Below are 14,197 nucleotides of genomic sequence, written 5' to 3'. Positions count from 1 at the left end.
CTCCTTTTTGTAATACATAATAAAAAATGGTTCCTACAACCTTGTCGTATGATTGAGACAAATGTGTTGATATGATAGGTGCGGTGGCGTGGCACAAGTACCCGACTCTTCGCGCGCTGATGGAGATGTGCATCACCAACCACTTTGTGTTTCCGGCCGGCGCAGCCGCAGATGACCTGCAGCTGGCTGCACTCGAGAAGCAGACCATTCTGCAGTTCGAGACGCATCTCGCTGCTGCATCCACCAAGGTTAGCAACTCAACATTCCCTCACCCTCACCCTCGATAACAATACAACAAAAATGCCAATATTTGAATAATCTGGAATGCATAACTTGGAATATAAATTCATGATATCATTGTTATGCTACGTAAATTAATCACTGAAATCAGAAAATATGGGAAAATCTATCTATAGTGAGGTCCACGTTATAATGACAGTGGATAAAGATAGAAGAATAGCGATGCCGATTCTCTGCATTAGTTAATTATATTTCTACACTGTAAAAAACATAATTGGCATCATTGTCAACCTAGAAAAGGATAGTACCAACGGCTTTGTCGAATAATAGACAAGAATAATAGACAAAACCAGAGTTCTGTAATATGTTTGAGAAAAATGGCGTATAATCCCTAAAAAACCATGTTTTCACGGTTTTCTCGAAAACGGCTCTAACGATTTTCTTCAAATTTATACCATGGATAGCTATTTATAAGCCCTATCAACTGCCATGAGTCTCATCTCTGGGAAAATTGCAGGAGCTCCGTAATATTTTTGAGAAAAATGGCGGATAATCACTAAAAAACCATGTTTTCACGGTTTTCTCGAAAACGGCTCTAACGATTTTCTTCAAATTTATACCATGGATAGCTATTTATAAGCCCTATCAACCGTCATGAGTCTCATCTCTGAGAAAATTGCAGGAGCTCTGTAATATTTTTGAGAAAAATGGCGGATAATCACTAAAAAACCATGTTTTCACGGTTTTCTCGAAACGGCTGTAACGATTTTCTTCAAATTTATTAAATGGATAGCTTTTTATCAGCTCTATCAACTGGCATGATTCTCCTCTCTGGGAAACTAATTAGGGGTCCACCCCATCCTTGAGAAATGGACTTAGTAACCTCCTTCTCGTGCATGAGGTAGGTAGGTAGCGCAGTTCATAAAAATAACACATAGTCGAGATATTTCATCTGTAGAACAGCTGTTTTGACGACTTTAAAAAATTAAGACTAAAAAAATAATCGTATTTCACAATTTACTCTAAGGAAAAAGTACTCTGAAAACAATAATTATATATACACATATACAGAAGTTTGATCGTAGTTTCAAATATGAGCAAGGAAAGTTGTGTGAGTGTACAACACCAGATTTTTAATAAAGTTTTCTATTATATAATTATACAGTAAAAACGAACATGTACATATACAGTACGTATGAACTGTAGCTATTATAATACAACTAACACTGTATCCGTGTAGGAAATTTGGTAGAATATTAATCTTGATTTCTGAAAATACCCAAAAATAAGGGAGTAAGATAACTTGCGCCAAACGTTTTTACTTGAAACATTTCTGTGATAATCATTAAATTGTGATAGAACACATTATTGTATTGATCTTCTAAATCCAGTTACATGCACATCGATTTTCTTGAGATTGATTTTTTACCGTTCCTATGAATTCTACCAGGTTCAGCGCAACTTGTTAAATATCATGTTTGATTCAACAGAATTCATAAGGACGGCATAAAATCAAATGACAAAAACGCCGAAGTTTGTGTCGATGGTATATGACTTAGAAAGCAAAAGCTCGCGCTTGGGCCATAGTTCTACGACTGAGGATTCTGCTGCTCAGCAACTAAAATCGACATGCCATAATTATGTTAATCACTACTCATGATACAAAGTATCGAACTGCTTTGTACTATGATACATGGTTTTCATTCCGTATCATTCTTTAATAAAAATAAAACGAGATTCCGGTGTCAGCATCAAAGTCGCCAGGCTGGTATGGCCTATTCATGAATTTTTCAGTATGCATTAAGTTATCTCTCAGCAGTTCTAATACAAACACAGACAACAGTTTCGTTTCACTTGGAATGGAATGACATTTTTTATTCTTTCAATTCCTATTTTTACCATAGACCGATTCAGATCAGCACAATGTTTATACTGTATGTTCATAATAGATTTTTATGATTGTTGCAAAGAAATAGTCAATAATAATCACTGGGAATTCAAAGTGATATTCAACCATTTGAACCTGATAAATTAGATTGTTGAATGAAATTCAGTGACGTTTACTGTACAAGATTCCTTTTCCTCGTATTTTATTGGGTGATGAGTGGAGATGGTTTCTGATTTCATATTTGGATTCATCTTTCAAAGTTTAATTTTTTTAGAAAACTAGAACTTTTAAATGTTAAAGTGTCCATTTTAAACTTTTAAATACTTCATAAAACGTGTGCCTGTTCCTTCGTGAGGCAGGAATATTATTATCTTAGTACGTTTAATAATTAATCATATGATAATGGAAAGCTATTTTAAAAACAGCTATAGCACCCTAGTTTTCGGGTATTTTTCGAAATGGGACTTGCGCTTTAAAAATTTGGGGTCGCTGAATCCAAATCCGAAATCAGAAGCTTCCTATCTTCATTTCAAGAAAGATAGATTTTTAGAAAAAGTGATGACCGGAGAGACGTAGGATCCTCATGAGAAAGCGGTGATTCGTCCGCTAGTATCTCGATCAAAACAGGTTTCTGCTTGCCTCGAGGGGAAAAGTCGTGACAAAAGGCGGTTCCTGGCTCGGGATCCCCATGTGGAAGACACGATTGGATTGAATCAGAAATTTTCTATCTATATTTTTAAGGAAGTTAGACTTGAGAAAAAGTGATGAGTCATACGTCATTTAAGCAAACGTCGGCTTAATTGTAAGATCCCTATGTGAAAGCAAATGAGAGCTGCGAAATATGAAATATGATATCCTGTAATATGATCTTCAGGAGACGGGGTTCTGCCATGTGAAACTAGCCCAACAATATAAAAATGATAAATCAAAACCATGACAACATATTGCGTGGGTATAAACAAAATAAAACCATAATGACAAAAATAATTGACTTGATTTTTTTTCAACTTGTCTATTGCAAGATTTATTGTTATCCATTTATCATAATCGTTGATTTTGTTTTGGATTGTTTCAGCGGACAAAGTGGAGTTGATGGAGCTGGTGTTCCAGCTGTGCGCCTACCACCACCCGGAGAACATAGACCTGCCAGCCGGGTATGCCCCACCCGACCTGGCCATCACCAACCTCTACTGGAAGGGATGCGTCCTCCTGCTCATACTCGCCGCACACAATCCACAAACTATAGGTAATCCACAATCCCACCCTCCTCTCTTCTGCCTTCTCATCTCTTCCCACTCTTCATCTATTACTCTTTTTCTCTCCCCTCTTCTTCTTCTTCCTTCTCTCTTATTCTTTCACTACATCCTCATCCTCTCTTCTCTCCTTTTTGTAATACATAATAAAAAATGGTTCCTACAACCCTTGTCGTTATGATTGAGACAAATGTGTTGATATGATAGGTGCGGTGGCGTGGCACAAGTACCCGACTCTTCGCGCGCTGATGGAGATGTGCATCACCAACCACTTTGTGTTTCCGGCCGGCGCAGCCGCAGATGACCTGCAGCTGGCTGCACTCGAGAAGCAGACCATTCTGCAGTTCGAGACGCATCTCGCTGCTGCATCCACCAAGGTTAGCAACTCAACATTCCCTCACCCTCACCCTCGATAACAATACAACAAAAATGCCAATATTTGAATAATCTGGAATGCATAACTTGGAATATAAATTCATGATATCATTGTTATGCTACGTAAATTAATCACTGAAATCAGAAAATATGGGAAAATCTATCTATAGTGAGGTCCACGTTATAATGACAGTGGATAAAGATAGAAGAATAGCGATGCCGATTCTCTGCATTAATTAATTATATTTCTACACTGTAAAAAACATAATTGGCATCATTGTCAACCTAGAAAAGGATAGTACCACCGGCTTTGTCGAATAATAGACAAGAATAATAGACAAAACCAAAGTTGATCAAATACTGTCATTATAACGTGGACCTCACTATAGGAAGCCTAGCAACGAGCTTTGTTTGTTTGTTTGTTTGTTTTTAAAGCTTCCCAGAGACTCTAATCAGAGTATAGGAATTGTCAAAAATTTATAATACATACAGTATTACATAAAAAGGAGAAAAAAATCACACAAAGGAACCCTCTCTACACACAAACTCTTCTGTGGTATAGAATACTCCAAGCATCAAAAACTTTTTAAATCCTTCTCAAAAACATTGACATCTTCACAATTTTTCAAGTGAGTAGGAAGCTTTCTAATAAATTTAAGGCCCATATATGTAGGTTTCTTCTCAAAAAGAGCTGTTCTGTGATACAGTGAAGCATAGTCTCCTCTATTTCTAGTATTGTATCCATGCGAATCAGCATTTCTAGTCATTGTCTTTCTTCTAACATGCATAATCACCTCATAGATATAAATAGAGGAACGGTTAGTATGCCTAATTCTTTAAAGTGGTTCCTACAGGACTCTAAAGGCATAATACCTTTGATCGCTCTAACAGCTTTTTTTTGGAGCTTGAACACCCTCTCCAAATTCTGGCACGACCCACCCCACACAATAATGGCATAGCGGATGTGTGACATTATGAGTGAGTGGTAGACTGCCATTGTGAGTTTGGTATCATTCAATCTTCTTATTTGTCGGAGTGCAAAGACTCCAGATGCAATCCTCCCACAGAGCTGATCAGTATAGAAATCCCAAGAGAGATGCTGATCCAGAGCAACCCCTAGGATTTCACGAAATGAGGCTGGTTAACATTTTTTCATTTATCTGTACATTAATAAGTTGATCTGGCCTGGAATTATTTCTATGTTTAAATAGTAAAAAAGGGGATTTTGATTCATTAATTCCTAATTTGAGTTGAGAGAGGTACTGGGCTATGGCATTAATGTTCAAGAAAGATTCTATTTCTAACACACTTGCATCCTGAGAGCTGCAAATGTATGATGTGTCATCGGCATACATTAAAACTCTACCCTGGGATATAACTTTTGGCACATCATTTACATATACAAAAAACAACAAAGGACCAAGTATAGAGCCCTGTGGTACACCAGCCTTCACTGATACTCTATCCGATAAGTAATGAATTATCTTCCCTTTCACTTCCCTTGTTATTTCCACACACTGAGACCTATACAGGAGATAGGACCTGAACCATTCCAGTTCAACATCTCTCACACCCCCAACTCCAGCTTCCTTAACAAAATTGAATGATCAACGCAATCGAAAGCTTTGCTTAGATCCAGAAAAATCCAACAGCTTTCTCACCCTTATCCATCATATCAATTATATCCTCAAAATGGATACAATTGCCGTCTTTGTGGATCTTTCTTTCTGAAACCCATGCTGCTCCTTGGCCAGAATTTGATTTTCAGCAAGATGTTCAACAAAGCGAAACATCATACACTTCTCAAAAACCTTACCAATAGAATTCCCAAGAGTAATAGGTCTGAAATTATTTGCAACGTTTCCCTCACCGCCTTTGTGAATGGGTACTACTTTTGACTCTTTTAATTTATCAGGAATACACCGTACTTCAAAGATTCATTTACCAAATGGGTAGTGGATCTAATAAATATTCTTTACAAGACTTCAACACCATAGTGGATATCCCATCCAGACCAGTTGACTTTTTACCTTTTAGACTATTTAATATCTTATCCATCTCCTCTCTTGTAAAAGGAGCAGCTATGAATTATTCACAATAATTGTTCTGTCATCATAGGAGTCAGAGAAAATGTTGTCATTTAATTGTACAGAGACATTATTCTTTAAGCCAGCCTCCTGAAAAATGTATTAAAATAGTTGGAAACCTCAAAGCCTCCTCTCAAAACCGTCCCTCCTCTGTTACAACTTCGTCTATATAACAGTTCTCATTCCTCCGTTTCAAACACCCCTCTCTTCATTTATCACCCTCCAGACAGAAAGATTCAAATTGTTGGACTTCCGTAAAGAATCTGCTGTAAATTTACGCTTAGCCTTTCCAATTTCATTTGCATAAAACTTCTTCAATCTAATATACTCTTGTTGGTGTGCACGGTCTCTACTTTGTGTGAAGCGTCTAGAGGCAGCTCGTACATTATCTCGCAACTGCAAGAGCTCATCATTAATCCATTTATTCTTGATATTTCCTCCACTTATTATAACTTTTTTAATTGGACAACAGACATTATAAAGGTAATTTAGAGTTTCTACAAAATTTGAATACTGATTGTTGAGCTCAGTCTGTAGGGCGGTTAGTATGGATTTTGATATGCTGCTCTGAGCTATACTAGGGTCTCGGTTTTTTGAACAAAATGGTGAGTCGGGCTATACTCGGGCTTCAGTCTCAAAGTGAAATAAAATGATAAGATAATTAAGTGCTTACATGGGCAACATAGCCTGTTCGTAAACTCGTAAGTTCGTAAAAAAATCAAAATTATACTATAAATTGAAAATTGAAAATGCAAAATTTAAATAAATAACAGATAAATGTGTGTTTGTGTGTGTCAGATGGCAATCACGCAGCAGACGAGCCTGCTGCTGTCTCAGCTGATGAGCATGGAGGTGGGGGGTCCGGCGCGACAGCCGCCCGCCGCAGTGCTGGAGCAGCTGCAGTCGCTCAACCTGTCGCTGCGACTCGGCCACCTGCTCTGTCGCTCGCGACACCCCGACTTCCTGCTCGACATCATACAGCGACAGGGAGCCTCCCAGTCCATGCCCTGGCTCGCCGACCTCGTGCACAGCTCTGATGGATCCCTCAAGTAAGTCTCCTCATCTTCATTCATTTATTTGGCAACAAAAGTACATTTTATGCTATATAAGTCGTGTTATATAATCGTGGTCAAGTGGCTAAGTGGAATTTACTGTCAAACTTTGTCACGTCATCAAATAAAAAGTAATTATATTCTATTCTAATAATAGCCAAAATAGATATTTGAATTTAGAGTGATATTATCGCTCTCAACAATTGATAATGTTTGTATGTTTAAGAATATTTATTTTATTATTAGAATAAAATAAAATGTTTTTGTGATTGGGCACCCGCCGAAAAACCTACAGGTTTGGCAGGACCCTAAATTGTTTTTTTTTTGAAATTGTGAATAAAATTTGATTTGATTTGAAAAACATAATACACGAATAAGAAATACAATATACAACATATTTTGGAATCCCCCTACTAGACTATCCATCTGTGTGTAGGGGGGGAGTTCCACTTTATACATAATAAGCTTAATCTGCTCATAGAAGTAAATAATAGAGAATACACTTATATTATGGATGTATTATTAATATTCTGATTATAAAATAGATAATATATGTGCTGATGTATATTTAAGAATGAGTATGTAGGAATATGTATGTAGGAATAAGTATACTTAATACCTTGATTGATAAAAGAATAAATAAAGAAGAAATAACAATATTTTTTGAAGACCGCAGTGGCAGGGATTCCAGAAATTCTCAGAAGAGAGAATGAAAAAAAAAGCATAAACCAGAAAGGCAAAACAGTCAAATCGGTTATATCAATGATAAAATAAATACCAATCAATTGTCTGGAAACCTTGAAGTCGTGTTGGTCACCAAGCATAACGAGATTGGAGTAGTTCTTCTGAAGCTTCCCAACCAATCTGGTACAGCCACCTGTCCACCCTCTTCCTAAACACTACCAAACTAAATGCCTCTGCTTCCCTAATCACCCCTGGCACATTTCTGTACAAGACATGGGCCAGGTATGAAGGATTTGTCAATTCAGAGCCGTGAGTCAGCTGAGGTATCTCAAAGCTGTAATTGGATCTGTGGCGAGTTGAGTAGCTATGGTTAACTGTTTCTCCCAGAAGTTCAGTTTTGTATTTTTTTATGTGGATCAACAAGGATTTAATAAAAAGTTGTCTAACATTCAGTACGGGAAATTCGATAAACAATTGTCTTGTTGGGTATCTAAAGTCTCTCTTTAAAATTGTTTTTATAATTGATCTTTGGGTGACTGCGAGAGGCTCAATGACTGAGGAGGAAGCCCCTCCCCAAGCTAGAATTCCATATAGTATTATAGATTGGACATAGGCAAAGTAAACTACTTTGCACTGATCCACACTCAGAACATTACTAAGCTCTGAAAATGCGTGAAGCAGCTTTCTGAGCCTATTCTTAGCACACTGGACATGTTGTACCCAACTCATCTTGGAATCCAAGACAACGCCCAGGTATTTGTAATGATCAACGCGCTCAATCATACTACAATTACATCCAGCAGACCTGGGATTATTACAAGAATGCATCGTTAGTATTAGAGAGCCTGGATCAGCTTGATTTCTTGTAACTATTGGCATAAACTTCGTTTTTTCCACATTTACTGTAAGGCTATTGTGATCAAACCAGTTCTTTATTTTTGACAAATCAATTGAAGCACTCATGTAGGCCTCCTCCCAAGTGCTCCCAGTAGACACTAGTGCTGTGTCATCAGCAAACAGATACAACTCACCTTCAACTACTAATTTTGACAGATTGTTGATATAGATTAGGAATAGCAGTGGCCCAAGGGTGCTTCCCTGGACTACCCCATACTCAACATTCTCTTTATCACTATTTTCACCATTTATGCAAACTGATTGCTGTCGATTGTGAAAGTAACTCTTAAACCATCCGAGAGAGATATTTTTATCCCCAATGATTCAAGTTTTTTTATTAAAATTCTCCTGTCAACTGTATCAAAGGCTTTTGCCAAGTCCAAAAAGGTTATCAGTACTTTTCTTCTTGATTTAATACTACTTGAGATAGCCCTAGACATATTGAAAAGAGTATCAGATGTATTTTTGGACTTTTGAAAACCATACTGTGAGTTGGAGATGAGATTGTACTCGTTTAAATACTTAGTCAGTTGTATTTTTATACACTTTTCGATTATTTTAGATAATGTTGCCAACAAAGAAATAGGTCTGTAATTGGAGAATATGCCTTTGGGGCCTGATTTATAAATAGGTATTACTCTGGCTGTTTTGAGAGCGCAAGGAAAGTGTCCAACCAGAATGCTTAAATTGACTATATGTAGGATAGGATGTATTAATATGTCAATATTGTTTTTAATCACTCTAGTAGGGATTCCATCACAACCTGGAGCTGATCGCCCTTTCAAACTCTTCACTACCTCCTCCAATTCCTGCCTTGAGACCGGTTGCAGTTGAAATTCAGAGTCCGCAGCATGTTCATCATCTCTCACTACTGGTGCATCCTGGGTTATTATAGAATTTGCTAGGTTTGTCCCAACTTTGGCAAAATATTGATTAAATTGGTTGGCAATTTCTTTAGTTTTTTGAGAGTCGATGACTTCACCAGGGCGGGAGAATGCACTAACGGGGAATGATTTACTATTATCTATACGACCTGAGATTTCGTTTATAACCGACCAAAATTTTCTAGGGTTACCAGTCGCTTCTTCAACTTTGTTTTTGTAATAGTTATACTTGGCTCGCTTGATTGCTGAATGTAGCATATTTCTATATTGAGTAAACTCATTTCTAAGGAGATAGTTAAATGGTTGTCTATTGAGTTTTTTTCTGAGTTTATCACGATGTCGAATAGAATTTACTAGTCCAGCAGTTATCCATGGTTTGAGTTGAGTATTTCTAGATGAAACTTTTACTTCATGTGATTTTTCGGCAATTATGTTTTGTACCGATTCAATGAAAATATCTGTTGCATTGTCAACGTTGTTTTGTTCAATGACTCTATTCCAATTGTGACTAGAAAGTGTGTTCCTCACCTTTTTCCAGTCTGTTTTAATAATGACTCTATCTGTATTAGGCGGCTTATGAGTTTTTGTCGATAATATATTCAAGCAAATAGCATAGTGATCGGTAACCGAGGACTGCAGAATAACAGAAGATGCATTGAAGAAACGCGGAAGCTTGACAAAAAAGTGGTCAATACAGGTTCCGCTGGCCGGCCGTGTAACCTTGTCAATACAGGGCACAAATCCTGCGTCACTCAAAATATCGATATAATGCTCCTCAACAGAGCCAGGGGCAACATTCAACGTATCGCAATTGAAATCACCTGCCAGAATTCGGACGACACCTGGCGATTGTTCATTGCAATATACGTTTAACGCGTTTATGAATGTAGTTAGATTAGTGCTGGGGCTGCGGTAGACAGCTAGAATTTCGCATGCCGCCCCCGCCCAGGTAAAGGTGAGAGAGAGACAGGTGGCCAGACCGCCCAGTACCAGTTCATTGCAAGTGACTGGAAGTCCTTCATCGATGTAGACCACCAACCCATCGCTCTGGTTCAGATTATTGAATGATCTAAAAGAATGGTAACCTGAAATGTTAATTGGATGGCTGTCGTCGTTAAGCCATGCCTCAGTTAATATTATGCAGTTAAACTTATGCCCTAATCCCTGTAATACTGTTGAAAATTCGTCAAAGTTACGTCTATAACTACGTATGTTCTGATGAATGACCGAGAAGCCCATGCCACTGCCGTTTCCCATAGAATCTCTATTACTAAATTTACCATGAAAGTCAAATATATCAGCACACTCTGTGCATCTTATTAGAGATACATCAAGTTCATCAAACGATTCTCTTATCATCCACCTTCTAGTGCCTTATGATCGGCATCCCAACGTGACAGCCGTTATTTATAGTAATTATTATAGTAGAAATGTAACTATTTCGTTTCACTAATTTAACATGTTAAAGCAGGAGAGGAAGAAAAGCGTTACTACTATTTTTATGTTTTTCTTTTAGATGACAATAACCCATAGATGAAAAGAAAATTATGTTGAACAAAATAGAGTGAAGGCTTGAATAGGTCAGCGGTCTGATAAAATAAAGCCCAAGCACAGATTGCAAACTTGACTCTGAAGCAATTTCAAGGTGCAATGCAAGATGCATTGCACAACAGAGACTAAGTTCGACTATGTTAATTAGTTTTAAAATATCAAAATTTAAAATTTTTAGTTTAGGCATTAGTTTTGAAGTGTAATTGGACTTTTTGAAGTGAAAAGTGGAATCTAACCTCCTTTTTGGAGACTTTTATTTGTAAAAAATTTGGGAGAAGACAGTTTTGGGCTATGCCTGTTGTCTTTTCCAATCATATTTTAATTATGATTGTGATTGTGAATAAAATAATTAAAATAAAATGTTTACCTATTCATAACAACGTAAACAATCATAATTTCAGCTATGACCTATGTTAAGATAAACAAATTTACGATGCATAAGTTTAAGACAAGTTTGGTATTATATATGTGTGGCATAGAAAAAAAAATATGTATAGCCTATCAGAAACTAATGGCATTACGATATTATTCATGGTTATTAATTCATCCATTTGTGGAATTTGAACCTACAATATTGGTGAAACACAGTAAGCTTAGTAATCTTAATTGAGCTGTGGTAGCACCAGTGAGGATAGAAAGAGAGAGCTACTCTCTGGGTAGCACCAGTAAGTGCTTACATTGCTATTCATTCATTCACACAATGATATGATATTTACATCCTAACTAAGCGTTTTATAATCAAGTCACCAACTATATAACAGCAGTGTGAGAGCGTTCAACTGCAGGCCACATATGAATATATATATATATATAATATATATATATATATATATATATATATATACATTCATATATACATATACATATATATACCTGCATAAGCTGCATATGCTGTATTTGTATTATTGAAGCTAAATTGCCTACTGGGCTCAGAATTACTTTGAGTAATTCTACTGTAGGAACGTGGGAAACTATTCATGAGAGATTGATATAAATATTGTATCTGTCTGCCATAGATAGTTGGCGCTACACTTCTTGATGATAGTATAAAGAGGAATATCGACAATAATGCAATTACTATGACCTAGAATTGTGTGAATATTGCGAACATTGGAAAATTGAAGGTCCCTTATAAGATCATAATATCGTATATTTTAGTAAATTCAAGTTCGGAAAAACAAACCACGTCTGGTTCCGTATCTTCTCCAATCTACGATTCTCAGATTGCCGCTATTTAGTAGTCGCAACAACTAAGTAGAAACAACTCTCTTCATTCAAAAGTAGCTTTTCTATATTAATGTACTTATAGTGTAGCCTAATAACTGGGTGATTCACTTCTATTTTGTTATAAAAAATGTCATAGAGTTGAAGATATTAAGATGATTATAGATATTAGAATATATATATATATAATATATATATATATATATATATATATATACATACACATATAATAATTAGACTATCAGAATAAAACCTAGATATTTGAGTTCATAACTTGAAGGATGAAAAAAAAACAAATAGAGTTCTTATCCTAGGTGAGAGTTTAACATAATCCAAAGTCCAGTCATAGTTTAATTGTATAGAAATTATAATTGTTTTACTCATCCTCAGCCCGAGGCGTCGACGCTGACGTTGACCGACGCATCTGTCGTGAAGTTCTCCATCTGCTGAATAGTTTTGATCAGCGTGATTGGTGCTCCGGACTCTGCAGACTTCTTGACGTATATTCTGCAATCCCTTGTCCATGCAGCTGCAAGTTTTTTCTCGCGGACGAGACGTTTCGCGTTTCCCAGGATGAATTTGTTGGTTGGGGAAAGATGCTCGTTGACGTACACAGAGGTTGGGGGCCAGTTGATGGATAGCGAAGCAGCTGTCAGTTTCTTGCGATTGGCCCGTGCAGCTCCTATCCACGAAGACTTGTAGTCTCTAGATATGAACTTGACAATTATAGGTGGATTGGGACGTTCGTTAGTCACGCCTAAGCGGTGCACGGTTGAAATAAAGTTTATGTTGTAGTTGACATCAATAACGGCAGCGATTCTGTCCAACAAACCATATAAATCTTCACCTCGGTTGTACGGAACACCTGTAATTTCTATGTTGTCTTTTCTGCTAAACTGTTCCATATCTTTGATTTTGTCATCAAGAAGATGAACAGTCTTTTTCAGCTTGTCATTTTCTTCCCTAATTTTCAAAAACTCCGACTTATGTGATTCATTATCAGATGCAAGCAGTGCGAGAGTGTCCTGCATTTTGTTGATAGCGCTATTGACACCTACTAGTTCATTCTTAATGTCAGTTACATTAGTGGCCACTCCACCTATCTGCTTTTCCATGTTTGTCCGCATACTGGCTATGGACGCAAGGATTGCGTCTTTAGATTGTGATAACGGCGAATCACTGTGGCTGGAATCAGACGAGTCTTCACCCAAACAAGAGTTGCATTTCCACGTATCCTTATCGAGTTTCGTGAAGTCAACTTTAACACATTTTATATGGAAAGTTGATTTACAGGTTGAGCACGTAAGCCTATCTTTTTGATGTTTGATTTTGTTTGCACACTTGGAACAAGACCCCATCGTAGAAGTTGTTTGTATATTCTGATAGTCACTGACCACACTATACACGCTTAATAGTAATAAAAAGTAGATCACGATTCAACTTTTAGTATAAACACTCGTTATATGAGTACATGATAACGTATTACAACGACCGGCACGCCAGGCTGGAGACCTAGGCTAGAGCGAACCGATAACGATGTTCACTCATCGGCGTCTCGACTAGAACTGAGGAATGGCCGACAAATAGGTGTCCACATTGGGTGAAGCTGCTTACATGCCTTCTTTAACTGACGACTGGGGCCCTATCCCAAAAGAGGCAGCCTTGTCTGGTACACAGACGGTTCTCTCATTGAAGGGAAATCTGGCTACGGGGTGTACAGTGATTCACTTAGAACACACGTCTATGCAAGTCTGGGACAACACTGCACCATCTTTCTGGCAGAGATTTGGGGCATCATGGCTTGTGCCAACATAGGCATTGCCAGGCGCTACTGCAATAAGCATATAGTAATCCTGTCAGACTGTCAGGCAGCCCTCAAGGCTCTTGACTCCAACGAAATCAAGTCCAAATTGGTGTGGGAGTGCCACAAAACGCTCAGCAGGCTTTCAACGCTCAACTCTGTGCACCTTGGTTGGGTAGCTGGCCATGTAGGCATAGGAGGTAATGAGCGTGCAGATGAGCTTGCTAAGCGGGGTTCTAGTATGCCATTCCTTGGCCCAGA

The 14,197-nt window shown here is 37.6% G+C and overlaps 1 protein-coding gene across 1 annotated transcript in view; it reads left to right on the top strand.

Moving 5' to 3' along the window:
• LOC111058536 (integrator complex subunit 1) overlaps positions 1 to 14,197 on the top strand; it is a 137,513-nt gene that overhangs the window by 42,514 nt on the left and 80,802 nt on the right. The window contains exons 13-14 of the mRNA XM_039422840.1: positions 79 to 248; positions 6,642 to 6,892. Of these exons, the coding sequence (XP_039278774.1) occupies positions 79 to 248; positions 6,642 to 6,892 (421 nt within the window). The remainder of the gene's footprint in view (positions 1 to 78; positions 249 to 6,641; positions 6,893 to 14,197) is intronic.

This window comes from Nilaparvata lugens, chromosome 3 (genome assembly GCF_014356525.2).
Source record: "Nilaparvata lugens isolate BPH chromosome 3, ASM1435652v1, whole genome shotgun sequence".
NCBI lineage: Eukaryota > Metazoa > Arthropoda > Insecta > Hemiptera > Delphacidae > Nilaparvata > Nilaparvata lugens.
Note: the sequence above shows the minus strand (reverse complement) of the source record. Positions and strands in the feature narration are given on the sequence as shown.